Source organism: Prionailurus viverrinus, chromosome A3 (genome assembly GCF_022837055.1).
Source record: "Prionailurus viverrinus isolate Anna chromosome A3, UM_Priviv_1.0, whole genome shotgun sequence".
NCBI lineage: Eukaryota > Metazoa > Chordata > Mammalia > Carnivora > Felidae > Prionailurus > Prionailurus viverrinus.
This window is the reverse complement of record NC_062563.1, coordinates 90749462-90776790: the sequence shown is the minus strand read 5'-3', so window position 1 is coordinate 90776790 and position 27329 is coordinate 90749462. Positions and strand designations below refer to the sequence as shown.

Sequence of the window (27329 nt, the reverse complement as noted above, 5' to 3'; positions counted from 1 at the left end):
CTCAAACAATCAGCAATACCACGCTTTATGGGTAACACACTACAGACATTCACATTAGAGTGAAAAGGGAAAAAAAAAATCACTAAGGATCACAATGGCCTCTGCTCACTAAATATTTGCCAAATGAATTTAACATGGAAGGACAGTCTTAGGAAAGAGGCAGTAGTCTACTGACAATGGGATCAGCTCTGAAGTCAGACATCTCTGGCCTCAATTTCAGCTCTACCCCCTCGGGAAACCTCAGTCCTCGGTCACACTACTGGCCTGAATCTCAGTTTTCTTATCTGAAAGTTGGAGCTACTACCACCTGCCTCGGAGTTGTCCACAAAACTGTGAAAACTTTGCCCCATGCACCACACACATGATAAGCACTCAACAGACAGCATTACAGCTAGTTATTAACATAAAGTGGGCAATAATGCAGTAGGACTCCATTTTCATAAACAACACAAAACAAGTAGTTCACTCTTGAACAACTTGAGGTTAGGGGCACTGACCCCCATGCAGCTGAAAATCTGCATATGACTTCTGACTCCCCAAAAAGTGAACTACTAATAGCCTACTGTGGACAGGAAGCCTTACTGATAACATAAACACTTGATTACCACGTAGTTTATATGTTATATATATGACATACCATGCACTTATAACAAAGCTGGAGAAAACATTATTACGAAAATCATAAGGAGGGGCCCCGGGTGGCTCAGTCAGTTAAGCATCCGAATTCAGCTCAGGTCATGATCTCATGGTTCATGAGTCTGAGCCTCACATTGGGCTCTGTGCTGACAGCACAGAGGATCCTCTGTCCCCCTCTTGCTGCCCCTCCCCCCGCTCATGTGCTCCCTCTCAAAAATAAACATTAAAAAAAAGAAAATCATAAGGAAAACACATTTACAGTACCATGCTGTATTTACTGGGGAAAAAAACATGTAAGTCCACATATAAGTGGACCCACACAGTTCAAACCCATCTTGTTCAAGGGTCAAGTATGTGCACAAAGTCTGGAGGAACACTAGTTAACAGTGGTTAACTGGGTTGTGAGATTATGGGCAAATTCCCCTCCTGTCTATTTTCTTTCTTTTTTTTTTTAATTTTTGATGTTTACTTATTTATTTTGAAAGAGAGCACACGTGCGCACACATGCCCATGAGTTGGGGAGAAGCAGAGAAAGAGAGGGAGAGAATTCCAAGCAGGCTCCACGTTCAGTGCAGAGCCTGAGGCAGGGCTTGATCCCATGTCCCATGAGATTATGACCTGGGCCAAAATCAAGGATCGCTTAATCAATTGAACCACCCAGGTGCCCCATGCCTATTTCTATTTTCTAATTTCTCCAAAGAACATGTATTATCTGTAAAACAAAAAAGAGAGAACAAAAAGCCAAACAACGATAACAGATTTTTGGATTTAGCCAAGATTAAGGACTGGCAAGCCTAAAGGCTAAGGTGGAAAAGGAACTAAAGGTGATAAGGGAGTAACACAGGGGAGGGGCTGGCAGGCTTCCTCTGCCCTGGGTCCTATCATCAGGAAACCCGCTCGGTTTCAGGAGCACCCACACAGGCATGGAACGATGCTCCTGGCAGAGGACAAGCTGAAGCCCTCCAGGCCCAAGGCCAGCACACCGTGCTGTACCATGCATATCCTGACCTGACTTTGCGCAACAACACAGAAATTCTGGGTGGTGGGAATGGAGTGAAAGTACTCATTTCTTAAGCCAGATGCTGGTTTTACAGGTGTGTTTACCTTGTGAAAATTCACCAAACTGCATACAGCGTGTACCCTTTCATGTGTGTGCTATACTTCAATAAATTTTTTCATTAAAAACTGAGAGGAGAATACTCTGTTTCTATCATCTGCCATAGAGTCTCCCTCTTAAATTCTGGTTTTAATAAATATGAACTCATGGATCAGTTTCATGGAACAGAACATTTAATCCAGTATTTTGTCTGACATGTCTCGTCTTAATCTTTCCAGACTCTATTGATTACTACTAAAATTAGCAATGAGCAAGAAAAAAATTCTGGGGCAGTATGGGAGACACAAGAAAAGCCAAACAGGATGAGGGCAGTGACTTTCACCCTGGACACACATTTGAATCACCTGAGGAGTCCTGAAAGATGCTGGTGCCTGGGCTCTACTCCACACTAATCACATCAGACTCTCAGGGGCTGGGGTCCAGGCATTGATATTTCCTTTTTTTTAAAGTTCCCCTGATGATTCTAATACTCAGTAGTGCTGAGAAACACTAAACTAGCTGAAGCAGAGGGACTGGACACTCTCTCAGCAAGTTTAAGCGTGGTCCCTGTTTGTCCTGGTGGAGGCTATGAGGGGAGTGGGAGCAAGTGTTTAGGGGCTGAAGTGCCCTGGCACCCTCCCAGGTCCTCCTCCACATCCCAGTTCCCCCAGACCTCAGACAGAGACCAGTGGGGAACAATGCCCCCATGTGAAGGAGGCAGCCGCTGAAGAGTGGGGGAGGAGCTTCCCAAGGGTTGGACGGTTGGACACAGAACCCTGGGTTCTGGCCCCCAGCCGAGTGTTCAGAGGGCCCTAGACCACTTGCCAGTACAGCCCCAAGACATGTACCACTGCAACCACACAACCCCAGAGCTAAGCCCTAACTACTACCCAGGGTCCAAATGACACCACTGGGAACCCACAGCTGGAAAACAGGAAACCGAGGAAAAATAACAATTAGAAGAAAGGCCACAGGGCAGAGGTCAGCATATAGCTCAACCATCACATAGGACCTGGCTCTGGGACAAGTGGCAGGGCCAATGAGGAGGGGATGCCCCAGGGCCAACCTGCCCAGAGTTTCCAACACTAACCTCTGGGGCCCCCATATCACCCTCATGTTGCAAGCACCCTACCTAAATGTGTGAGAGGAACACACATGTCTGACCCTAGCAGACAGCTATCTTAGCCCAGCAGACCCACAGCATTTTATAAGTTCCTAGATAAAACCAGGATGTAAGGAGTCCCTGGCCCATACCACACTAAGCAGCCCCCTCAAAGGACCTCTCTTCTCAGTCTAGAACTTAGGGATGAGCTCAAACCACAAAGAGTGAGACTGGGGGTGGGCTGAAGCCATGAACAGTGTTCTAGGATGGAGAACACAGCAGGGGAAGAGAAAGGGATGTGTTGCACCAAGAAGAACAGAATGGGCATCTCTAGGGCACAGCCTCCCCCACTCCACTGAAAATCCATCTCTGTGTGCCCATGAGACCTCAGGGTGTAGGGCAACAAAGATTCCACTTGGGAAGGGAGTCTCTCCTCTCTGGATCCAGCAGAGCCTGGTGGTCAGAGGGAGCTCCCTGTACCCAGCCTGAACTTGTTCAAGTCAGCAGAGAAATGATTTGGCTCAGGAGACCTGGGCCTTGTCCCACATTCAAGGACGAAGGTAGAGCAGAGAGTCTGTCTGGGGATGCAGAGAAGACTCTCAGCCCAGCACCATTCCAGGGTCTCTGCCTCTGGCAGAGTTACTAACCTTCCCCCCACCCCACCCCACCCCCCGCCCTAGTTCTTCCACCTTAGGCAGAGAAGCCAGCAGGAATCAGGGATGGAAACTTCCTAAGGTATAGGACAGTGGATGGGCAGAAACAGCTCCTTCTGTCTAGCAGGGCTGGGAACCAAGGCCCACAGGCTAAAAGAGCAGAGAAGAATGTTGGGAAGGAGACATGGGTGCATGCTGAAGAAGATGCAAAGCAGGAAAACTCAGTCAACACGGCAGAGAGTTTAGGAGCTCACTGTCAGGGACAAGTTGCAAACCCTTTCAATGTCTTTGTTCCCCTGGCAAAGCCCATGAGGTTAGGATTACATGTGAAAAATGCTTGGAGGCGGGGTTGAGAAATCCAATTACTTAAGCACCAAGGGCATAAGAGTTCCAGGCCACAGAGGTAACCAGGATTTGCTCAGACCCTAATCTTACTGTCCTTAGGATGTTTGCCTCTTAAGGAATATTTCTGTGGCAAGACAGTGTTCCCTATACCTTAGCCCCTGCCCCTGCTCTCCTCTAGGATGAGGCAGCCAGGGTAGTAGGAAATCAATTAAAAAAATTTTTTTGTCTAGCCTTCAGCATCCTAAATGGAGAGGCCAAACATCCTCAGCAGAGAAGTAAAACAAACTTTGCAGAGCATGCAGGGGGGAGATGGGATAAACTAGGAGGGAGAGACCCAAACTCATGCAATCAAAAATGCTGGGATGTCTGTCCTTACAGGAAATCAGGGCAGAATTTGTGATCAGCCCTCAGATGAAAAGGGCTCCACTTCTGGATGACTGGGAGCCACCACATGGAAAAAGCTCAAAAGGCAAGGTGCCTTGCCTGAAGCGATGGACCTTTAGTGTCTCGCAGGGCACGAGTCAGCTCTGGCATCTACAGGAAACCTGGCCTCCCCTTAACCATTCTCTTCCTTCAAGGCATGGAGTACAGGCACACATGCACGCGCACACTCTTGCCCCTTCAGGGGGCTCCACAGGTTCTGACACTTCTCCATCAGAATCTGAGACGTGCAGAGAAGAAAGGGCAAACAGGAAGCATCCTTATCTACAGAAGCTGGAGAGGCAAGTAAATCTTTCAAGGTACTCAGGAAGAATCTCTGGGATAGCAAGATCTTTATTTTTCCAAGAATCCTCCAGATGAACAGTACTGAAAAGAGGGGAAGTCATGTCCAGAAAGGAGTGGGGGGAGAGGGTCAAAACAGAGACCCTCTGCTCTCTCAGAAGCAAAGTTGAGAAGTAATGCAGTTCAGGGCATGGCCCATAAACTGTTTATCACTAGTCCACAACTCCTACAGCCATCATAGCGATATGAACCTGCCGCAACATGCAAGAGCATGTCCACTGGACACACCCCATCCAGTGGCTCACAGACCAATCTGAATGGTGAACTCCCAAGGTGAGCCATGCCTGGCACAAGCTGCAAACTCCTTGTACAAAGTAGGACCATGTTTCCATTTGCAACATTTTGGGTGTTAAGAAAAAAAGAAAACTGGCACTTTGTGCCACACTGAGTTTGAGAAAAACTAACTTTGGGTAACCCCTTCATTTCACAAAGAAAATGGAAGTCCAAGGACACTAAGTACCCCCAAGCTAAATTACAGCACCCAGACACCAGAGCAGCGTTGGGAACAGAGAGGAGAAGAAACCAGACAACTGCACTTCTCAGCTTCCTCTTCGCAGCCAGTGGTCTCCATGGGAACCCCAATGCAGGAAGGGCTGCAGGACCCACATACTCCCACTGAGTAGGGGGCAATTCAGGGTTCAAGGCAGAATGTGCAGACACAGTATTTCGATTCTGCTTTACCTGAATCTCAAACCCAACACATCCATACCCAACGCTTTCCTTTCAAAACTAAGCTTTCTTCCCAGCTGTTCAATTCCTGACCCCACTACCCTGATAATCTGTAAGCACCAGATCCCAGAAACACTAACTTACTGAAAACAAGGCTGGTGTGTGGATTCTTCCTGCACAGTCCCTTGAGGTCCACCGAACCAGTATGAAAGCAAACATACAGAGCTAGGAGCTAGGCACAGCTCGGGGTGAAGGGGTTGGTCAGCCACGTGCAAGTTCACAGCCCCAAACACAAAGATCAAAAGCCTTTACTACATAAAAAACAAAACTTGCCAATGCTGGTTTTCCCCCTCAGAGTTATGAGTGTTGGTGATTTAGTCAATGTCTCTTGCTTCCAATGATATGGTGAAGATCAAATAATGATTTCTCTCTTTTTTTTTTTTCAGGATCTAGTATTGCACCTAGAACATGGTAAATGCTCATAAACACTGAAAGACAAAGGGAAGAAAAAAGGGAGATAGAGTGAGTGGGGTCACAGTCCTTCCTGGATAGCATGATAATCAATAGATTCTCACCCTCTGAGCCATTCCTGTCCCCTATTTGCCCAAAGGCTTCTTAAACTAACCCCCAAGGAAGTCACCTCCTTCTCAGAAGCTGCACACATGCTGGGAACAAGGGGGAGTCCTCAGCTGACTGCCAGATGCGAGAGTGTGAGAGGAAATGAGGCCAAAAGCCCAAGAGGTCAGGGTGGGAAAAAGAGAACTGGGAGACCCGGAAGCTCAGCCAAACCAAAGCCCCTCCCCATGCTCCCTGCCCCCCACCTCCAGCCAGCCAAACCCCTTGCTAGGGAGGGGATTGGGAGGGGTGGGAGGGGATTTGGCAGGACCACAAAGACCATTTCTAGCAGCTGGAGGGAACCCAGAGCCCAGGCCCCTCCTCAGCAAGCCCAGCAAGAGGGCCACCAGAGCCCTCACTGTGATCCCTGTGCCCTGGCAGGCAGGAAGGCTCTCCCTCTGGCTCACTCACACATCTATCCTGCAATGTCCTCTCCCTTCCCAGGACATTCAAAAGTGGTTGGGGTCACTAAGGAGGTGGGGCTCTGAGACTCTAACTGCAGTCCTTATCACGTGGGGCGGGGGAAGCCCTCACTCTCTCCATTCTCAAACTCCACTCTGAAGTCCTCTGTGCTCCATTCGCTTCCTGCACTCGCCTACTTCTGTATCTCCCCAAGTTCACTGCTGCTTGTAAACTTACGGGGGGGGGGGGCGGTGGGGGGGGGGGGGGAGTTTCCACTAGACGCTCACAAGTGGCTGGAGAATAGGAAGAGCAGGCAAGAAAGATCTAGTACGAATCACCCACGGTGTGTGGATCACAAATCCTCAACAAAGGGGGATTTCTGCAGTGGTCCAAAGGAGAGACAGAAGGCAGAGATCCCGGGCATAGTCCCAAAATAGTTTCCAGACATCCTCAGCCAGTTGAGGATTCCCATGGGGCAGAGCGTGGGAGCAGCGTGGGAGCCCAAAAGCAGGGTGGCCTGGAGCTCTCGGCACTGGGCACTCACTCCTGTCCAGGCTGCCAAGAAGGAGGTGGTGGCAACAGTGTGTGCTGTGGCATGTTCCTCGGGATATCATGGGCACACACATAACACACTAGCCAGTTAAATGACAAACTGCGTTTATCAAGCTCAACTCTATGCCTGTGCGAGGCATCACTTACGCACACCCTACATCATGGATATTCCTGAAACTCTGGCGGGACTGAACACACAGCAGACGACCACATTCCCACCTCCTGCTGCATACCATTCACCCATGAAGTTTACCTATCTCACACCCATACTATGGGAGCACAGACTCTGACATGTGACACCCCCTCGTTCCATGTCCCAGAGTCTTGGCCTGAACTCAGAATGAGCTCACACACCAGACACATCTTCCTACACCACGACCTGCTGAGGGAAGAGGATCTGATAAGACTGCCTCATCTGGGTATGTGGGACCTCACCCAACTCGCCACCTAAGAAAACTCCATGTGGGGGAAAGGCAGCACCAGGAAAGGGGCTGGCAGGGGGGTGGTCAGATCTGAGTGCTTTCTGGCAATGCCCAAGCCGAGCCAAGAGGAGGCTAGGATTCTCAGACAGACGACTCAACAATAAAAACAAGCACAGACACAATCTCAGAACTTTAAAAACCAAGCCAGCTCAGGCCCTGCTCTGAGAAGAGGGAAGGAGGAAGACGTGTTTGAAAGGCTTCCTCTACTTTTGCAAGTAGCCTCTGCCGCATGCCCACAACACCAAAGGTTGAGGTATTAGGCTGGGAGCTTCCAGCAGCACTGCAGGGCCAGCAGAATGCAGGCAGGGAGAAACGGAGAACACACTTGGAAAGAGCTGAAGAGAAGCCATCGCTAGGCAGGAGGGGGGTGCTTTGGGGAGTAAACAAACCTGCCAGCAGTCCTTCCTCCCAGCAGAGAGGGAAGCTCTGGCTGACAAGGCCGGAGACACAGAGGAAGGAGGGAGCTGCCCCCTGCCCTGAGCCCATCTGTCCTCATCCCCTTGTCCTGTTTTCCCCAGGGTGGGGGGAAGAACAGGTGCACTCCATGATCTCTGTGCCCACAGCCCTCAATAGGACACACGGTGATTACAGCTCCCCCAGTCAGCAGTGGGAGGCCAGGGAAGGAAGCGGAGGTGGAACCGGGGGTTCTGCTCCGGAGAAGAGAGCGAGTGAGCTCACAGCTCTCTCCTCCCCACCCACAGCACCGCCAGTATCAACCACCCTCTGCTTGCCTCAGGGGCCGCCCACTACTCCCAGCCTCACCAAGACGTGCCCAGCTCCCCAGGGGAGCTAATGCCACCTGGCTCTTCTTCTTCCCCCAGAACAGGTTTCAGAAGCAAAATTTATGCCCTCCCCTAAGCACTTCCTTGCCTCAAGTTCCTTGGGAGGAGTCCAGGGAACCACCCTGGCTCCTGATCCACCCGGCAGCCTCACCCAGGAGCCCCCATCCCACGTGGGGAAGCAGAGCCCCTCCCTGCCAGCGTCCCCACCCAGGCAGTGAGGCGGCAGGGTGCCACTTCCAGCACCTCCACAGAGCTTCCCACAGCTTTCCCAGGAAGTGGGAGGAGGATTTCCAGGGACCAAAGTCTAAAAGCGTCCAGGGACTACAGCAGCTCGCCTACCTGCTACCCAAGCAACCTGATTCCCCCAGCTCCCCATAGGCTCCATGGGCCAAAGGGGAAAGAAGAGCTGAGCCAGGGGCAGGGACAGGCTCCCTCCCTCCCAGGAGAAGTCCCCTCCGTACTGCCCCTGCCCAGCACTCCTTCCCCAGCCTCTCTGCTTGGACTTGAGACGCAGCCACATGAAACTGCCTCCTGCTCAGTTTTCTCCACCCTGGGCCAGCAGAGGATACTGCTGAGTAATCCCAAACACTCAGCGGGTCCCTGGCCCTGAAAAGAGGGGCAAAGCCCAGGGAAACCTACTGATCCTGGTCCTTGCCAATCTGAGAGGAACATCTGTATTCCCTAGTAATGGCTGATACCCCCACCAGATTCTGCCCTGCCCCAAATACCCGAGTCCTGGCCCTCAGGCGATCACATGGAGAAGCTCAATGCCCCCTTCTCTGCTTCCCACGCACCTGGTAACATTCCCTTCCCAGTCCCCCAGACACCAATCTGCACAGAGTAACAGCCGCCCGCCGGATTCCCAGTCATGATATTGCATCAGCCCCCACCCTACCCAAAATATCCTCACCCCCACCACCTCCTCTCATCTCCAGCCATCTCCATGGTGACAGCAGCATGACTAATGACACCCTATCAGCTTCAGACACAGAAGCACAATCCCCCCTCCCCCTGAACTCCCCCCCCCCCCCCCCCGGGATTTCTGCAGGTTGGATGCTAACCAACCCAGCAGCGCCAGGGACATTCTCCAGAGATTTCCAGAGGCCAGGGTGGGGAGTGGGTTGCATGTCTTAAAAAAAAAAAAAAAAACAGTTCAACAAACCCAATCCCAACTGCACCCAAACCATCCAGCTGAGAAAGCAAAAAGAATCCAAACAAAACCCACACAGGCCTGAGAATTCATTGGTCGCCCACACCCCCGCCACCCCTCCCCCTCAGCTGCTGCTACACACACAGTGGGAGATTAAGGGATCACCAGAGGAGACCCTTTATTTTTATCCAATCCAGTCAAACACTTCACCCCCACCACACACACACACACACACACACACACACACACACACACGCACGCGTGCGCGCGCACGCGCGCACGCACACACACAAGGTACCTTGACAGCAGCCCCTTGTCCCCACGGCCCGGCTCCTTCACCAGCCTTTATTTCCACCTGCAAAAGAAGCCAGAGAGACTGATGAGCCCGGCTGACACCAGCAAAGAAGCAAAGTCCTTCTGCTGCACACCCCCAGCACCACTGCAGGGGAAGGAGGAGAATGGGAGGGAGGGGGCCTCGGAAAGAAAGGATAGCAGGGACCATCTTCCTGCCTCCAGCTGCCGCCCAGACTCTCGGTGGATCTGCTCATTCGCCTTCCTGTGTTTTTGTTTTCATTTCTCCTCTTTCCACCCTCCAGAGATCCAGGAGGGCACTGCCCCTCCTCCTGCGTCCTGTCTGGCCTCGTCCCTCCCCGCCCTGCCCGCTCTACCTCGGCCGGCCTCCTCTGGTGCATCGGCCGGCGGGCCTCCCATTATCCCCGCCGGAGCACACGGAGGGAGGCACTGCAGAGGAGGCGGCGGCCAGCTGCCGGCTTGGCTCCCCTCCCCGCCGCCGGCGAGGCTTGTGTGGAGGGGGCGGCGCGCTCGCCAGCCAATCCCCGTGGCCCGCCGGGCGGGGGCAGGGCCGCCGGGGGCTGGACCTGCCCAGCCGGGAGGCGGGGGCGCCGCCAAGGGTGCCGCGGAGCTGCGCTGGCTGCTGCCCAGGCCTGCCGCCGCCGCTCCCAGGCCTGCCGGGGATCCCGGGGCACCCCACTTCCTCCCGAGTAGGGGACCCTGAAGGTAATACCCAGGGCGTCTCCTGCATCTCCGGGGTCAGAGATAACAGACTGCGCCTGAGGTCGAGCTGGGGCGGACTGGTGGGATTCCCCCTCCAGCCACTCTCTAAGCCCAGGAACACTAGCACACTGCCTCATCCGGGCGGCAGCCAGGCCGGTGCCAGGTGCTAGGAGAAGAGAGCCGGAGGAGTGACAGCCTCTGCAATCTTCCAAGAAGAAGAAGAAAGCCTTGGCACTATGAACCTTTACCCCATTTTTGCAGATGAGGAAACAAGGCAAGGCAAGTAAAGGAACTTACCCAAGGTGACAATAGCTAGAACACAGCAGGGTTGGGACTCCAAGCCAGGTTCATCTGGCTCTAAAGACCAGATTCTTAACCCTTAAAAACAGTCCTGCTCCTCCCTCCCTCTAGCGCCCACCTCAGAAAATAGACTTCTTGAAGCCCACCCACACTGCCTGTGGCTCAGACTCATGGAGTCAGCCTTGCCCTCCCCATACACACCAACACCCACAGCTCACCCTAGATCACTCATCCCTCATGCCTGAACATACCCCACCCCATCCAGACAGCCTCCTCCACCACTACCACCAGTAGGATGTTTCCTCCTCCCTCAGAAAGGTCATGGATGAAGGTGGCCCTCCAGGCCCCAGAGCCTCCCCAGACCTCAGGACTTTCTATCCCCAGAAAAGGCTGAGAAGGGGAGGTGACCCAGACCCAAAAAACTCTGGCCTCCAGTTCCTGGACTCTGAGCCTTTGAAGCCTACAACACCCTGGAGACTAAAAGGGCAGCAGGAGAACAGAATGGGGAGAGCAAAGTCTTACAAACCACTCCTGGATTTAATTTCCTGGGTATCCCTGAGCACACCCTGCTTCACCCTATCTCCTCCCTGTAGCTGAACACCCCAAAGTTTCCACCTCCTGGGAAGGGGACTGCCACAGACTCTGGTGCTCACACATCTGGTTCGGTTCCCAGCTCCATCACGACCTAGCTGCAGCACCTTGGTGGTGTTACTTTACCTGTCTTAGCCTCACTTTGCTCTTCTGTAAAATGGAACTACAAACAGTAGCTAACTCATGCGCAGCCAGGAGGATTCTATGAAGAAATGCAGCTGCTACTTCTTGAGAATCTTACAGATGAAGAAGCTGAGGTCACAGAGGAGAAGTGACTGGTAGGACTAGTTAGGATCTGTGAAAGCCCCTGTTTCAGTGATGTGTTCTGCTATCCGCTCCACCATAGATGCCCAACTGCTGCGCCCTCCACGGGGCCCCAAGGAGATACTCAGAATGGGATGAGCTGCCTTGGGAGAGACAGCAAAGCTGGCCTCTGGTGAGGAGACTCCAAGAGGCACTGCACTGGGGCCTCACCCCTGGGGATAAAGGGCAGCCCTCATGGGCTCCTCCCCAGGGCAGGTAACAAGGTAAAGGCAAGGAGCAGTGTCCTGAGCCATGGCTCAAGATGGAAAACGGCTTCTGCACCCCCTAGCTCTTACCTTGGCCAAGCCAAGTGAAGTTCTTCCTTTATTCTGGTCCCCAGAACCCCTGGCCCACCCACCCACACCACACACAGTCTGCTGCTGGATAAGAGTGACTAACACTGCTTGGACAGTAACAATTAATACTGTTGCTGCTGCGGCTGCCACAGTTTATCAAGCCCCTGCTACGTCCCAGGCCCTGTGCCAATTACGCTGTAGGAGCATCTCGTTGGACTTATTCCACACACAACCTCGTCTTTAACGGAGAAGCAGACTTAGAGATGTTAAGTTACTTGCCCATCAACACACAGCTGGTGGGCAATGAGCTAGAATTCCAATCTATGCTTTTCTCATTCCAGTTCTTTAATCCCTCTCTCTGCCAATCCTGGGGAAACGCAAAAAGGGATAGGGTCATTTGAACCTAACCACTTCCCTTCAAACTATGGATCCGAGAATAGTAATGTTTTTCATGCCTCAGAGACTTCTTGAAGCTGCTCCTTGACTCAGTTCCCCTCCCCTTCTCCACACCCCCCCACCCCCCCCCACCCCCTGGCCTGGTGCAAGGCTTCATCCAACTGTCACCTCCCTCTGAGGCTTTCCCAGTTCATCTAGCTTTTGTGAGTATGCCCCATTCCTCCAGGGGCCTCACAGCGCAGTGCACAGCCTTTCCTCCAGCACCAGTCACAACCAAGTGCAGTTATTTATTTACACGGCGGTCTTCCCCACGTGGGCGGGGGCCCTGTCTTCCCCACTTTACTAGGCTCTGCACAGAGCTGGAATGTGCTGAGCTGACTTTCTAGGCAAGGAGGGAGGAGAGACAGGGGGTTGGGCACTGAAATGGAGACGCCACTCTCCTGGTTGACCTTCCCTTTGAGGTCCCCAAGGATCAGAGGGACACCTGCTCTCATGGGAGGGTAGGACCTGCTAGAACTAAACTACAGCTGAGTCTCAGCCAGCACATATCTTCCTCACCAGCCTGCAAGAGCCATTTGGGCTGCTTGACCCCCACTCCCACCCCACTGCTAACTCAGTCCTACCCCACCCATAGGTCCTGGCCCACCCCCCAGCAGCCTGCAGATACTCTAGAATAGCCCAGGGTCCCAGAGGCAGTCCACCTGCTCCCATCCCATCTCTGTCCCACACTGGAATGCCAGGGCTCTAAGGAGTCACAAAGGTGCATGCTCCCAGCAGAGACATGCGCCATACCCCCACAATACAATCAACTATCTCCCATCTCTATTGGCCTTTCTACATTTTGGTCTTCTCAGGGACTAACCCAGAGGTACTTGGGACCCCTGGGGACTGAGGGTTCCTCCCCACTTTCTATCATGACCCCAGTCCCACTATACTCCCAGCAAGAGGAATGGGGCTACAGCCCTCCCCACTGGGGAGAGGCAGATGGATTCACTCACTCTCAGAACACACAAATTACCCAATACTGAGAACCTCAGGAACACGGATACCCACAGGCCGGAAACCACACTGATATACAAAGACTAGGGAATGGGGACACATCCAGACATAGATTCAGGAGCCTGTACAGGAACGTCAAACAAACATCAACCTCATTGTAGGGCCCCATACTTGGAACATGATGTATCATCTCTTACTTAATCCTCAAAACAAACCAGGGAAACAGGAGTTATTCATGCCCATTCTAAAGATAAGAAAAATCAGTTTACAGGATGGCCAAGCACCTTGCCTAAGGTCACACAGTGAGAGAATGACTGAGCAGGGCTCTTGCCACCCCTTAACTTGCAGTGATACAGTTGGGGCTGCTGTGTGTAGTTCTATGATTTTCATATCAACTTACCTCTTCTAGAGTTGGCAGGAGGTAGACAGACTTCTCTGGCATAGCTGTGTCCTGAATGAGGTCATTCCCCACAAAGCTTTCCTTTAAAGCTCAGTTCAAGACCCACTTCCTCCAGGAAGCCTTCTAGGGTTACCCCAGTCCTCTGCCAGCTGACAGCACTTCTAATGTTTCTCATTTGACACTTGCTACCGATATTTGTCCCTCTGGGTGTCCTGCCTCCTCAACCAGAATGGTTGGAGTCGTGACTTCCCCAAGCCCCTGAGGGGTTTTGCGCACACTGAAGGCACCTGGAGTCAACTGTGGGGGAGTCACACCCTCGTTTCCTTCCCTCTCCATCACACAAAGGATCCTGCCAAAGAAACCCAATACCCCCTCCACCTTCAGAGCCTATGTTTGAAGTCCCCGGTGTCCACGCATCAATTTCCACCCAAGTAATTGCAGCCCATCACACACATCATCCCCTATATTTGAAACTCTTTGCGGTTGTCATGGGAACTGCCTTTGCCTTCATTCACTGATCAGGCCTCACAATTAGCTTTGGCAGCGGAAGTCTGTGTCAACAGCAATCACAAGGAAGAGGAGGAGGAGATGGAGTGTGCAGTGTGCGGAGGAGAAGGAGAGGAGGAGAAAAGGTGCTTCTGGAGATGCAGCGGAAACAAACTGAACCCATGCACCCAGCAATGTCCGAGGGAATACTATCAGAACCAGCCAACAACCCCACCACAAGTTTCCATACTAACAAACAGAATGCACCTGCCCCCTCCCCCACCCCAGCTAACAGGTAGCAGCTATAGCTCTGCCCACACCCTGCCCGCCCTCCTAGATGCTTGTGAGAAAGTCTTGCAGTCTACGAGCCGCATCTCGGTTTCCCCACCCCAAATACAACAGCCTTGGGCCACCAAATGTTCCAGGATCCAGGCAAACAGCACGGACCTTAAGAGGTGGTTGAGAGGTGGGACAGGAATGCTGAGTGGCTTAGAAACCTGTGGACAGCGCCCGTGGAGACTTCCAAGAGGAATTAACACAAAGCGCGTCTTACCTTTCACCCTGAGGACCTGGGAACACCCTCAGGTGGCCCGTTGCTGTCTGTCCGCAGCCTTCCACACCCTGCCACCAGCCATGAGCATTCAAGAAGCATCTCTACACACCTCAAGCTCAGGGACAATGCTCCCTTCCTCCTGGAAGCCCCCTTGTCCTTCACATATCGCTACACTGAAACTCAGAATCTGTCCCTTCCCCTCCCCACTGAGCCCAAAGGTAAGTAAGGCTCATCTCTGCCTTGGAGGCGTCCCTCTCCTATAGCCCTGACACACCGTACTGTAATTATTTGTTTCCATGCTTGTCTCCCTCCCCAGACTGTGAGCTCATTAAGGACGGAGTAAGCGCTGCCTTCTCTTTACCCGCAGCTGAGGCTCCAAGCGCGCGCGTGCCTTGCGCACAGCCCGTCCCAGGCAATTCTCTGAATCAGGCTGGGAAGGCAACTCGCAGGTCTACAAGTCAAAGCAGAGGACGTCCTGCCCATCCCCCCACCACTGAAAACTGTGGCCGATGCCAGAGAGAGGAATTGCCCCCCCCCCCCCCCCCCCCCCCCCGCACTGGGGACGCTGTGAGGCCCGGGACCAAGGAAACATTCTGGGAAGGTGCCTCTCCTCCTTGTCCTAGCACTTAGCTCTTCCCAACACCCCACTCCTTACTGGGGCATGAATCCTTACCCTTGAAGAGCAGAGCAATCAATAAAAAGAGAAAAGTCAAGAGCAAGCCGCTCAGGGTCCTTCCCGCACGAATGGCTCAGAAGTGGAACAGAATCTAGTCCAGTGCCTCAGTATTCGTTTTTGACCCGGCACCTCCACACCCTTCCTGAGGCTTCCTCTGGCAGTAATGAGGAGGGGTGGGGGCCTATGGGGCACAGTGCAGTCTGGCACATACCCCCAAATGACTCTGCCCACTAGAATTTCCCTTCCATGTAGAAAATCCAGAATTGCTGCCCGACCAGCAGTGATAGGTACACTACTCTGTCCACGGACTCCCTGACAGATGTGGGGAGGTAGGGCATACTGCACTTGGCTCTTGTACAGGTCAGAGCCAGCAGTGCAGGAAGATCTTGTGCAACCTGAAGCAAGCAGGCAACCCCCAGACCTGGGGTCACCGGAAGGCCAGCCAGTCACCCTACAATGAGCTGCCTGCCCGCTTTCTTTTCTCCCTCCCTCAAAGACCAATAAAAACTTAGGTTATCAGATTTCTTATGCAAATGACAGGAGACAAGGCCACAGAGGGGTGTGTCCACTCCAGGTGTGCCAGCAGCCTCCGCCCTGCACGGCCACACTCAGGTAGAGGCCCACGCAGCAGCCCTGAATGCCTCTCCCTGGAACAGCCAGCTGAGCTGCAGCACAGCTCAAGGAAGATGAAGGGGTGCCTTTCCTTTCTAACACCTCTCTTCCTGAGCATCTGCCCTCAACCCACAAGGGAGCTGCAAGGAAGTGATGGGAAGGAGGGCGTGGAAGTAGTGACAACTCCTGAGGCCCCTGATGTGGCCTTCCAACTCGCCTGCTCCCCACACTGCCTTCTCCAGAATGAGAGGCTCAACGCTGAGAGGAGACAACAGGCTTAGGGCTAGATGTAAACATGGACAAGGTCCACCAAGGCCGCTGGTCAAGACTGTGGGCGTTAGAGACCACTTCTCCCTAGGGAGCTTCAGAGACAGCCTTTGATGGGGGAGCCCCACCACATTTCTATTGTTATTCTTTCCCCATGGCAGGTAAATAAAACATGGCCCATGCCCTCAAGGAGAAGCAATGAGCTTCAGCATGTGTTAGAACCCAGGAAAAGCATTATTCATTTCCACATCCTCCACCACCTACCTTAGGGTGGGGACAGGGATCCCAATCCAAAATATCCTTCTGAGAGCAGATAACAGAAACCACGATTTCCCCAACCCAGAGACAGATTTCAGTGAGGGCTCAGAGATCACAGGGAAACTCCATGTTCAATAGAACTTCTCATAATAATGGAAATATATCTTGTGCTGTCCCATACCCAAGACACTAGCCACTGAAAAGTAGCTAGTGCAACTGAGTTACTGAATTTAATGTTATTTCATTTTAATTAAAATTTAAACAGCCACACATGGCTAATGAATACTATACTGGACAGCTCAGGTAGGGCATATTTCTTAAATTTGGGGAGGCCATGAATACTACTGAGAATCTGCACAAAATCACTGACCCTCTCCCCTGAAGAAACACACCCCTCTACAGTCACATACCAATTGGCAGAAAGTTTCAGAAAGTTCACACTCTATTCCAACCTAGGTCTGCGATTAGGTCTGCGATTGTCTAGATCTTGACCAAAAACTTTTACGGCCTAAGAGAGGTGTTTCTTCTGCAATGTACTTGTCTGAGGAATACAAAAACAGACCTGATGTTATACTCTACGGTCTTAGCAAGAGACACCAAACATAGAAGTCCCACCTGATACAGAAAGTCCTCATAAAACCCCTGCTAGTCAATACCCAGCCTCTACCCAGACTTGTACAGGTACAGGTACAGGAAATGCACTCCTCTCTCAGGCCTGGCTCTCCACTTCTGGAATAGCTGTAAATGTCACATGATTGTTTTGTCTTTTATCTCTCTTTTTTTTTTTTTCAAGTAAGTTCTATGCCCAAAGTAGGGCTTGAACTCATGACCCCGTGATCAAGAGTCATATGTTCCAACGACTGAGCCAGCAAGGCGCCCCTAGACGATTTTTTTTCTAACATAGGTTCAATCTCCCTGCTTATAACTTCCACGCACTTCCAAAAGTTCTGCACACCCCTCTACACATAGAAATTGACTCCCTCTTTCACATAAGACTTACCTTAGCATTCCTCATTTCCAAGCGGCAGAGCCATTTCCTTCAGTCATCCTGCATGTGGCCACTCTGACAAATCGAGATAGGCTGTCAACATCTCTTTTAGAGTTTCAGCTCTTCTTCCTTGCTAGGAAACCAGGGTTCCTTGCTTGTGCATTTTCTCTTTTTAAACAAGCACAATACCCTAGATTTACCCTGATTACATTCCGTCAAGTTTGGTTGGAGCCCATTGCTCTAGACTGCCCCAATCTCCTTAACCCCTCGTTCTACCATTCAACTTAATACCTGCACTGCCACCATCAGCACGCCACCCCACCCACCTATCTATCTGACACACCTACTACTCCCTACCTACATCTTCTGAAGACGGTACACATGCTTTCTCCTCCATAAGTCTCCAGACCCTCCCATAAGACCCAAGGTTCTATAAACGCACATCTCCTCTTCACAACCACCACAAACTACTACTCTCTCATGGACTCCAAGATTCTGAGTCAGGCTGCTTAGCAGCAGACCTCTTCTGAGAGCCCTTTCCTGACTATTCTAAACACACACACACACACACACACACACACACACACACACACACACAAACTTAAAGGGTTTTATTGATAACTCACTAGACTACAAAATAATGGGCACCAGAAGAACAAGAATAAACCTGAAGTAAATCTCAAGAGGATCTTGTCTCCCTGGCCTGCAGGTAAAGAAATGGATTAGTCATCTTCCTTATTCTTCTTGGCAACTGGAGTTCTCTACCTGTTCATCAAGATTGACTTCTGCCCCCTTCTCCAACTCCATCCCCTTCTCCCAGTCACAGAGGCGCTGCAGATCAGCTCCTCAAACTCTCATGGACATAAAAATCACGTGGGAATCTGGTAAAAGTACAGATTCTGATTCAGGAGGTCCTAGATAGGGCCCAAGACTCTGCATTTCTAACAAGCTCCCAGGCAATGTCCATGCTGCTGGTCCACTGATCAGCAAAGGAGGATGTATGGTCCTTCACATACTCTAAGACTCAGGCAAGCACTCTGCAGAAGAGCCCAGGTCGGTGCCCATAACCTCAGTCTCACAACTGCATCAGAGAATTTCCACTCTAACTAAACACCAGATACACCTGGGGTGCCCCAGCCCAACTGGGTTCACCACAGACCAGTTAAATCAGAATCCCTGGGAGTGGGACCCAGGGGATCACAATGTGGAATCCCTGATCCACGTGGTTGATAAAAAGATTGAAAGGGCAGTTACGCCAGTGCCCTCTCTTCAGGATGACTTTAAATCAAAAACCGACCCTCTGATCTGTCCAAGAAGCTGCAGGAGATACCATCATTTATTTGCAGAAATCCAGATTTATTAATTTGGCTGAACTGCTTTATAGAAAGCCAAAGGGACACCCCCACCTCCCAAGGCTCATCACTTGCCTTTCTAGTCTCCCAAACCATCTTTCTAACAATCTGCTCTAGAGCTGTCCAAAATCAACGTCAAGCTTATGCGTTTATCGTTTCCAAAATCTCTTTGAAGAATTGGACTTTTTGCCTGTCTCTGATCTTTTAGTCCTCTTTCAACCATCATAATTGCATAAAAATTGGCATTCTGTGAGCATATGTGAAGGTGTTCGGCAGGGAGTGAATGGCTCAGACTCAGGTTAAGGCAGCTGGCTGGCCCTCCTTTCCTAACCACACACGCTGCGGTCTTTCCCCAGCTCACTCCTCCCAACACGACAGGGGCCCAGTGGCTGCTCTCTGTCACCAGCTATGTACCCGAAGTTGTAAGCCTACACTTCCTTCTCATTCTCGCCGGGAATATATAAAAGACGTTTATTGTCTTGAGTGTTTTCCACCAGCCTCAGCACATTCTGGCCACTGTACTTCCTGACACTCCTCTTAAGGGGTCAGGCCACTCCTCAATCTGCCTTCCGTGACACACACCCCCTTTCCACATAAGGAGCATGGTCTTCCACCATCTGCGCTCACACGACAGCAGCCCATGTAGCCACACAGATGGCTCAGTTCTCCCAGAGTCCCATCACCTTCCTCCTTGGGGCACCATTCAGGACTGTTCTGTCAGCATTTCCTTTTTAAAGAGCAATCCCATCCTTCCAGCTAACTTCCCTTTTAGTCTGTGGGCCTGGGGTTAAAAACTCTTTGCATTTGAAAGATGATTTCTGAAGTCTGTGGTAAATGCCGCTCCTTGCCCAGTCTTCACTCTGGCTTCACAAAGGGGGAAGACGGGGTTCCTTTCTCTAAAGAATTTCATCACTTCTGTCTTACCAACTACTTCTCCCTTTTGCTGGTGGGAACTGGTGCCAGCCTGAAAGCATCCCTCCCCACAGCCTCTGTCTTCAGGAACATTGGACTACCGACAGGAAAGGCAAGAATCGGTAGATACTCTCGTATTGTTGAGAGATCCCCTATTTTGAGGTATCTTGTCTCAAAACGGCAATAGAGAGCTGTTTCAGCCACTAAATCCACTTGGCTGAGAGCTAGATGGTGTTTTCACACTATATATATTCCCATCTCTCTTCATTTTTCACCCACAATGTTCTCAATCATGCTTCCAACCTTCCACACATGTTTTTCCAAACAGGGTTTGTTTGCTTTTTCCATAGTTATTCTCCTACCCTTCCTATCAGGTGCTCACCCACGAGCAATTTCTCAGTCAGGCCCAAGAAGGCCCAAGAAGGCCCAAGACCACAGCAGCTCCTTGCTCCTGGGTGTCTAACCTCCTTCCTCAGCAGAGAGGCTGGCAAATTCTTCCCTCCTTCTGCCTGGCTCCATGGTTCTTTTATAAGCAAGCTAGTAGATGTCTTGAGATAAACACCTAATTTGTATTATATCTTTACAATTACGACTTAGAGATGAATGCACAATCATTTATGCGTGAAGGTACCACACTGTTTCCGTTTCTTCACCCATCTCCACCCCCGCAGAGTTGAGGCTAATTCCCAGCCATCTTCCCTAGATGTTCTAGGAATGTGTTGTCACTGCCTTTTGATTACCTACTATGTGCCAGACACTATGCATATTTTAATCTCCATTAATCCTCACAACAACCCTGCAGAGAAAAGTTACCCCATCTGACAAATGAGAAACCAACGCTCAAGACAGTAAGCAGCACAGGGCTTACTTTGGGGTCTGAGGCCTACTTTGTCTCCATACCCACCACGTCCTATCTTCTAGTTAGACATCTTCTTTGTGCTACAAGCCACAACTCAGGTGAAAAGAATGTGAAGTCTAACAGTCTCGGACATCAGCCTAGGATCTAAATTCTTCCTGCCACTAGAAAGGAAAATCACGGTACAGGAATAAACCACTTGAAGGTGTTTACCTCACTTTTGGTCCCAGAGAAGCAGTCACCTGGTTCTGGTGGGAGGGCCCTTCCCTGGGAACTGTTTCTAGTCTTAAAATGCTGAACTTCTTTTCTGAGTGAAGGGGCTCCACAGCACCTCCCCCTTCACACACACACACTGCAAAAAAGAGTGAGGAGCAGAGAAACCCAAGATAACGTTCCCCCTTACAGAATGACACAAAGCAGTTGTCAGACAGCTCAAAGAAGCAGGGGGAGGTGGAGACAGGCTGGAAGGAAAAGGTGCGTAGAAGAGGAAATGCCAGGGAGCAGGGATGCAAGGAGATGGACTGGTTCCCAGGAGACTCCTGGATGCTGTGTCTTGTCCCACCTGAAGAATCAGGGCCAAATTCTAAAGTCCTATACCTGAGCCGGGAAAAAAAAAAAAAACCACTCTGATGCCAGTAACATGTCTCCCCCTTTCCCAACCTCCCCAATCCTGGGACTCTCCTGTGACATGGCGACATGGCTGCTCCGATCTAATGGTTAAGGTCCCAGAAGTCCCCCCGGGGCTGGTTCTCTTGGACTCACTCAGGCAGAGCCTCTCGGGGCGTTTCTTGGCTCCCTGACTACGCCAGAGATACATTCATTAAATGCAGTGTAGCCTGGACAGTGGTTCCCCTGCTTTCGGCTTTCACGGACCAATAAAAAAAGTTGTGGATGTAGACACTAGTTACCATTTTATATTTTACCAAGTAAAGATTAAAAAAAAAAAATAGATTTACTTTCTACCAACACCTTCGAATTGTAAAAGATACTGCATTTTGAGCATCAATTACAAAGGCCCTATCCTTAAAACAAGTCAAAAATAGTTTTAAGAAAAAAGGTCACTTCATTGTCCCCTTTCCACGGTTTCTCCAGAAACCAAAGAACTTTGTTGCGGGCCAGCGCTGGTCTATACACCAGTGTGTAGTCCTTCTGTCTTGGGACACCACAGGCCACCAGCCACAGACCCTGGTGGCTGAGATGGGCAGCCATCACCGATGAGCTCTACATGGATACAGATCTCTCAGCAGGGCTGTGTCTAAGCCTCAGCCAACCCAGATCCCTGTATCTTAACCATGATCACCAAGCAGCCCAGGTCAGCAGCTTATGCAGGAGGATGTCAGGACACTGGCCTCACTCCTTGCCCCTTTCACTCAGATGTGCGCATCAGTGCCATAAGAAAAGCTTAAACACAGTTCACCATGTCCTCTACTTCCAGGAACACCCAGTTCAGAAAGCTCAGCCCCCCTACTCCTCGGGTTTGATCACAGGAAGAGTGGAGTGAAACAAAGAGGGTGGCAAGATGGGATGGATGCCTCAAGGAAGCAAGCAGAGGAACCAAGCTTTAAAAGTAGACCGAACAACTCTTCCTTACTCCAAAACACTAGATCTCATGCCCAGGAGTGAAGTCTACCCCTGCTCTTCCCCTGCTCCCTTTCAGAAGTGACCCACAGGGCCCTGGGCCAGCAGGATGCCAACTCCTCACAACACCAGCAACATACAGGGACCGGACACTGCTTCCCAGCTGGGGGGGTGGGTGAGGGGGAGCTGCACATGTGATCCAGATGTCTGCTTTCATCAGAGACCAGGGAAACAGAGCACAAAGTCTGTGGTCCTGGGCCGCTATATGCAGCTTCCACAGGAGTGGACAAGAGAAAGTGAAAAGGGGCAGAAGACATCCCAGCAACACCCACTTCCCTGCCCCCAACACTTGGAGCTCTCTTCCCAGCCACGGGACCACAGCCCCACCAAGCTCAAGGCACAGCTGGGCGCTCAGCGGACAGGGAAATCCCGAGCGCCAGCCGCCAGCCCATCGAAGCCACAGGTGCCCTAGCCCTCAGAAGCGCGGCGGCTCCCAGCCCAGCTGGAAAGGGCTTCAAAGGCCATCAAGCACAACCCCTCCATTTCCCAGGGGAGAAGACAACCCCGGAGAGGGGGCCTGAGTTGTCTGAGCCCTTGGACAAATCAGTGGCGGAGCACAGGAGCCCCACAGACAGCGCAGGCCTCCGGCTCTGTCCAGCGCCAGTTCCGCTGCCTGGAGCGACCTCAAGCCGCTACACCGCTCTCCCGAGCTGCTCAACTTCGCTCGGCCCTACTTCTGCCAACTCTGAGCTATGGAGGCTGCCACCAACCTCGTGCTGGCAGCCAGCCACCAGAATAGAAGGGAACGATGGCCAGTGCAGGGTCACTACCTCTCCGCTTCCCCCTTTCATTTCGTCCCCACTCCTCCTTTCCTCCCTCCATCCCCCTATTCCAAATGAAGGCGGTACTCTTCCCTGGGCTGGACAGTGTCTCAAAAGCACATCATTCATTCATTCAATTAGTATCTGAGTGCCGACTACACATCAAGGAACTGAGCCAGGTCCTGAGAACACAGAGATAAAGAAAAGTCTTGGACCCCAAGAAGTCCTCAGTCCAGTAGAGAAACCCAAATCATGGGTTGTCATTAAATCTCCAGTTCCAATAGGCTCTCCTGCTTTCTGAGAAAAACGGTGGTACTCGAGAAAAGGTTTAGGAAAAACAAAACATCCCATTCATCAGGGCAGCACAAAAGCACCCTGTCACTCCAAATCTTTCTTTCCAAATCCACCCCTTACCTGACACCATCACTCCCATGCCACCCAAGCATTGGTGTGACCTTGAAATACATCTGAGGCTTCAAGTAGGACACACACACACACACACACACACACACACACACACCTTCTAGAAATAAGGCTGGGTATGTCCTCCATCAAATGCAAACATCAGAGAGGAGCGTGCTAGCTGGAGACCCCCCACTCCGTGGTTACTCTCTTACAAACTGTCAGTAAGACAGCTCCCACACATGGCCCCAGTGAAAGTTAGACCAAAAGGATCAGAATGGTAGACTGGGCTTAACCGTCTTCAGCAAGACCCTGTGAGGACAGCACCCTCACGGCAAGGGCAGGGTAGCCAAACAAGGGCCAGCTTACCTCCTTGAGAAGCCCCACTTTTTTCTTCAGCACCTCACACTTGCGCAGTTTGCAGATCTGGTGCGTGCGGCGGTTGGTGCAGCTGGTGCAAGCCCCGCAGTTTTCCAGCCGCCGGCACGGCTCACAAGTACCACACCGTTTTCGTTTCTTTCGCCCATCTCCACCCCCTCGGAGTTGGGGTTCACTCCCGGCCATGGGGAGCCCAGGTCCCTGGAAACCCCCTACCATCACCTGGCCCTGAGGGAAGTCATAAAGACCTGGCAGGTCCGGTTGGACTGCCAGGGGCACCTGAAACTGGCTCATGACGCTGCCAGAGGTAGGGGCATAGGTGCCAGAATAAAGCCACGGTCCAGCTTCTTGCCTGCCTGCAAAGGCCACCACCAGGTCCTTCTTTCCTAAAACAGTCAAGAGTGTACGCGGGTGAAGGCAAGCAGCTCCAGACTCCAGGATGGGCGCCTCTTCTCAACCCCTCTTCACCTCCTCTGCAGCAGTCTGATAGGGCTCAGCTGGGGGCCACTCTCCCAACTGCTGGGGCCCAGGATCTGGGGCAGGACACCAGCAGCGGTCCCCAGAGAAGGGATCATCTTGACTGGGTGGGTTCTTCACCCTCACCCACCCTGGACCCAGGCATGAGGTGAGCAGGTGAGTGTGTGGTGGGGGCTGGGCAGGGTGAGGAGTTTCTCCTCCTGGTAATTGTCCTCTGGGGTCAGGATGATGGAGAAGGCAGTGCTGCCTAAAAGAGAGACAGAAAGAGGAAGCGCATCACTTGAGGCTCAGGGACAACTTTCACATGTTACCTCTTCCTGCTTCTGGAAGGAGAGAAAATGGGGGAAGAGAAAGGGCTTGCTCAAATGAAGTCCTCCCCAGAACCTCTGGCAGGGCGCACCAGCACCCGCTCCCTGCCTGGGGGAGGAGGCCTAGCGCCTTATGGGGTGCTGAGGGAACCTGCTCAACGAATTTAAAGGGGTGGTCAAGGTGAGATGTCTAATAAAGTTGTCCTCTGCCCCACCCCCACGGGCTTGGGAGAGTTTCACCAAAATTCCCACACACACCCCTCACTGGAGGTCGCTAGGGCCTCCCCAAGGGAGCAGAGCTTTCAAAATAAAGTTTGCTGAGAGCTTCAGTCGGCGGGGCTGCCCGAGCGCCCCCGGCACGGAAGCGGCCTGGACAGGGGCGCGCCCGGGGTAGCCCGCGCCGGCCGCCCCGCCGCGCCCCCCGCCCGTCGGCCAGACTGGGGAGGGCGGCCCGCTCCGACGAGGGGGCGAGGGGAGGGGGGCGCGCTCCAGCTCGGGCCGGGCCGCGCGCGCGCCGCCGCTCGGGCTCCTTTGTTCTGGGGCCTCGGCCGCTCGGCTCTGGCGGCTCCGCAGCCCCCGCCCCGCCCCGCCACCCCCGCCCGGCTCCGCTACACTGTGACCCGTAGCACCCCCGCCCCGTCCCCCGCAACAAAGTAGCGGCCCCCCCGGCCGGCCCCCGGGCCGTCCCCTCCCCCATTCCCCCACACCCCCCCCTCCGGGCAGGGCCCCCCACGCCTCCCCTCCCCCACCCCGGAGCCGGAAAGGCACCGACTGCACCGACCTGCCCGCCGCCTCCGGGGCGGAGCGCACAAAGGGGCAAAGTTTCCCGGCCCGCGCTGCCGCCGCCACCACCGTCGCGGCCGCCGCCGCCGCCTGGGGCGCCCGCCTCACGGAGCGCCTGGCCGGGCCGAGCTGGGCGCGCGGAGCCCCCCGCCCGGGCCGAGGAGGGGACGGCTCAGGAGGAAGGAAGAGGCAGCGGCGGCCGCGGCGGCAGCAGCAGCAATGAAGGCGTCCGCGGGACTCCCCGCCCCCCGCGCGCCGCGGCACGTGCTCGCCCGGGGACTCCCCCGCCCGGGAGGGCGCGCACGTGCGGCCCCGCCGAGCCCCGCCGGCCCCGCCGCCCCCTCCACCGGGCCGGGGGCTGCGCGAGGGGGGAGTTCCCGCGAAGGGGGAGGGGACGGAGCGAGCAGCCTGCAAGCGGGTGGCGGCCGGGCCCGGCTCGGCCGCCGCGCCTTTGCACCTGCAGTACCTCCCCACCCCCGCGTCGGCCCTCCCAGGACCCTTCCGCCCCCTTCAGGCTAGTGGCCCCCGCCCTCCCGCGCTTCTGCAGCCCAGGCGGGCCGCGCGGGGTGGGGCACGCGGACCTCCTAGCCTAGGCCCTCGGCCGAGCCGGCCCCGGTGTCCCCACTTCCTGCCGCTCCCTGCGGGCCCGAGAGGTCTGGGACGGCCCCGGAGCCCCCGGGGGCCCTGAGCTCCGGGCCTGACTGACCCCCCTCTCCCTGCTGCCGCTCGCTCATTCCGAGGCAGGACAATGGGGGACGTCGCGCGTTTGCGTACCGAGTCAGCCTGGCCGGCAAGGAAAGGGTACCTGGGGGCAGAGGCTGCGGGCCGGCTACGGGACACCCTCGCAGGGGTCACGGCCGAGCGCCGTACTCAGGCGGACCCCAGGGCCCTGCCATCGCGAGCCTCCCCCGCGCCGCGCTCGGCTCTTTCGCGTCGAAAACAAAGACTAATCCGATACCCCCGCCCTGCCTCCCAGAGGAGGGGGAACGGGCGCGTCGCGGAGGGTAACGGAGGAGGACAGCGTTCAGGAGGGGCTCGGAGAACCTATGAAGGGGGCCGTGGTGCAACCAAGCCCCATTACCCGGTGCTGACACTTTGAGAAGTCACCCCGGGCTATTTTCCAGGCAGGGGACAAGGGACAAGGCACAAGAATATTTCCAAGTTGCCAAACTGCCCGTTCACTCTGCTGCTTTTTTTTTTTTTTTTTTTTCCCCTCACCTGTTGTGCAGGCCAAGTTGAAATTCCAGGTTAGATTAATTCAGCTCCACCCATCTGGCCTGACTGCCAGGCTGGTGCCCGCAGCTGCCTTCCACCTACCTGGGTTGCTGGAGAGAAGGGTGGGTCTCTAACATACACACACACACACACACACACACACACACACTCGCGCGCGCGGGCAAGTTCTGGCAGAAACAGCCATGGGGCGGACTGGCCTGACCAGTTTGGGCGGTGCTCACAGAGCCAGGTACCTGGCAGGCATCCCTGCCCGGCTGAAGCTAACAACTCAGCCAGAACTGGAAAAAGAGCATTCGGCCGGCTATTTAGAAGAAACAAAAAAAGTAACTGATCTCAAGTAGCGCTGTCCAGAAAGCCCTAGGCGGTAGGAGAAGCCGGGGTTCTGCCTGGAACTTCCCTCCTCCTCCCAGGCCTTATTTTGACAGTCTGCTCCAGTGGCCAGGTTGTCAGTTGTGGGTGGGTGGGGAATATGGCTGCAATACCTACTTCCTACTCCCGTGTTACAGAGGACTAAAGAGTTTCTGTTCAGGGAAGTAAGTCTAGAACTGAGAAGAGATACTTAGTGTAATTTTCAATCAAACATGAGAACAGGTTGTGGACTTGCAATTGTCACTGTAATGAATGTTTAATGTTTTAAGTAATTTTGTTTTAATAAAATTATATATATTAAAGAAAATGTAGAAAATACAGAGAATTAGAAGACAGACATCACCAAAATACAACCACATTTAACCATTCTCTATAATTCTTTCTAGCCTTTTCTATTTGTAGATCAGTTTCCTTTTTTAAATTTTATAACAGTTGTATGCACACTGATTAC

General features: G+C 53.0%; 1 protein-coding gene across 7 annotated transcripts in view; it reads right to left on the bottom strand.

Moving 5' to 3' along the window:
* Positions 1–26603, bottom strand: part of TET3 (tet methylcytosine dioxygenase 3) — a 102631-nt gene extending 76028 nt beyond the window's left edge. The window contains exons 1-3 of one of the 7 annotated variants that reach the window (XM_047853428.1): positions 26492–26603; positions 23697–24429; positions 9566–9622 (exon numbers count right to left, since the gene is read on the bottom strand). In XM_047853428.1, coding sequence (XP_047709384.1) covers positions 9566–9622; positions 23697–23999 — 360 coding nt within the window. In that variant the 5' untranslated portion in view covers positions 24000–24429; positions 26492–26603. Of the gene's footprint in view, positions 1–9565; positions 9623–9935; positions 10031–13566; positions 13675–15278; positions 15567–23696; positions 24430–25271; positions 25438–26047; positions 26206–26491 lie in introns of those variants that run through there. The other 6 variants (XM_047853427.1, XM_047853426.1, XM_047853429.1 and 3 more) reach the window with 6 other exon arrangements.
* Positions 26604–27329: the final 726 nt, after the last annotated feature.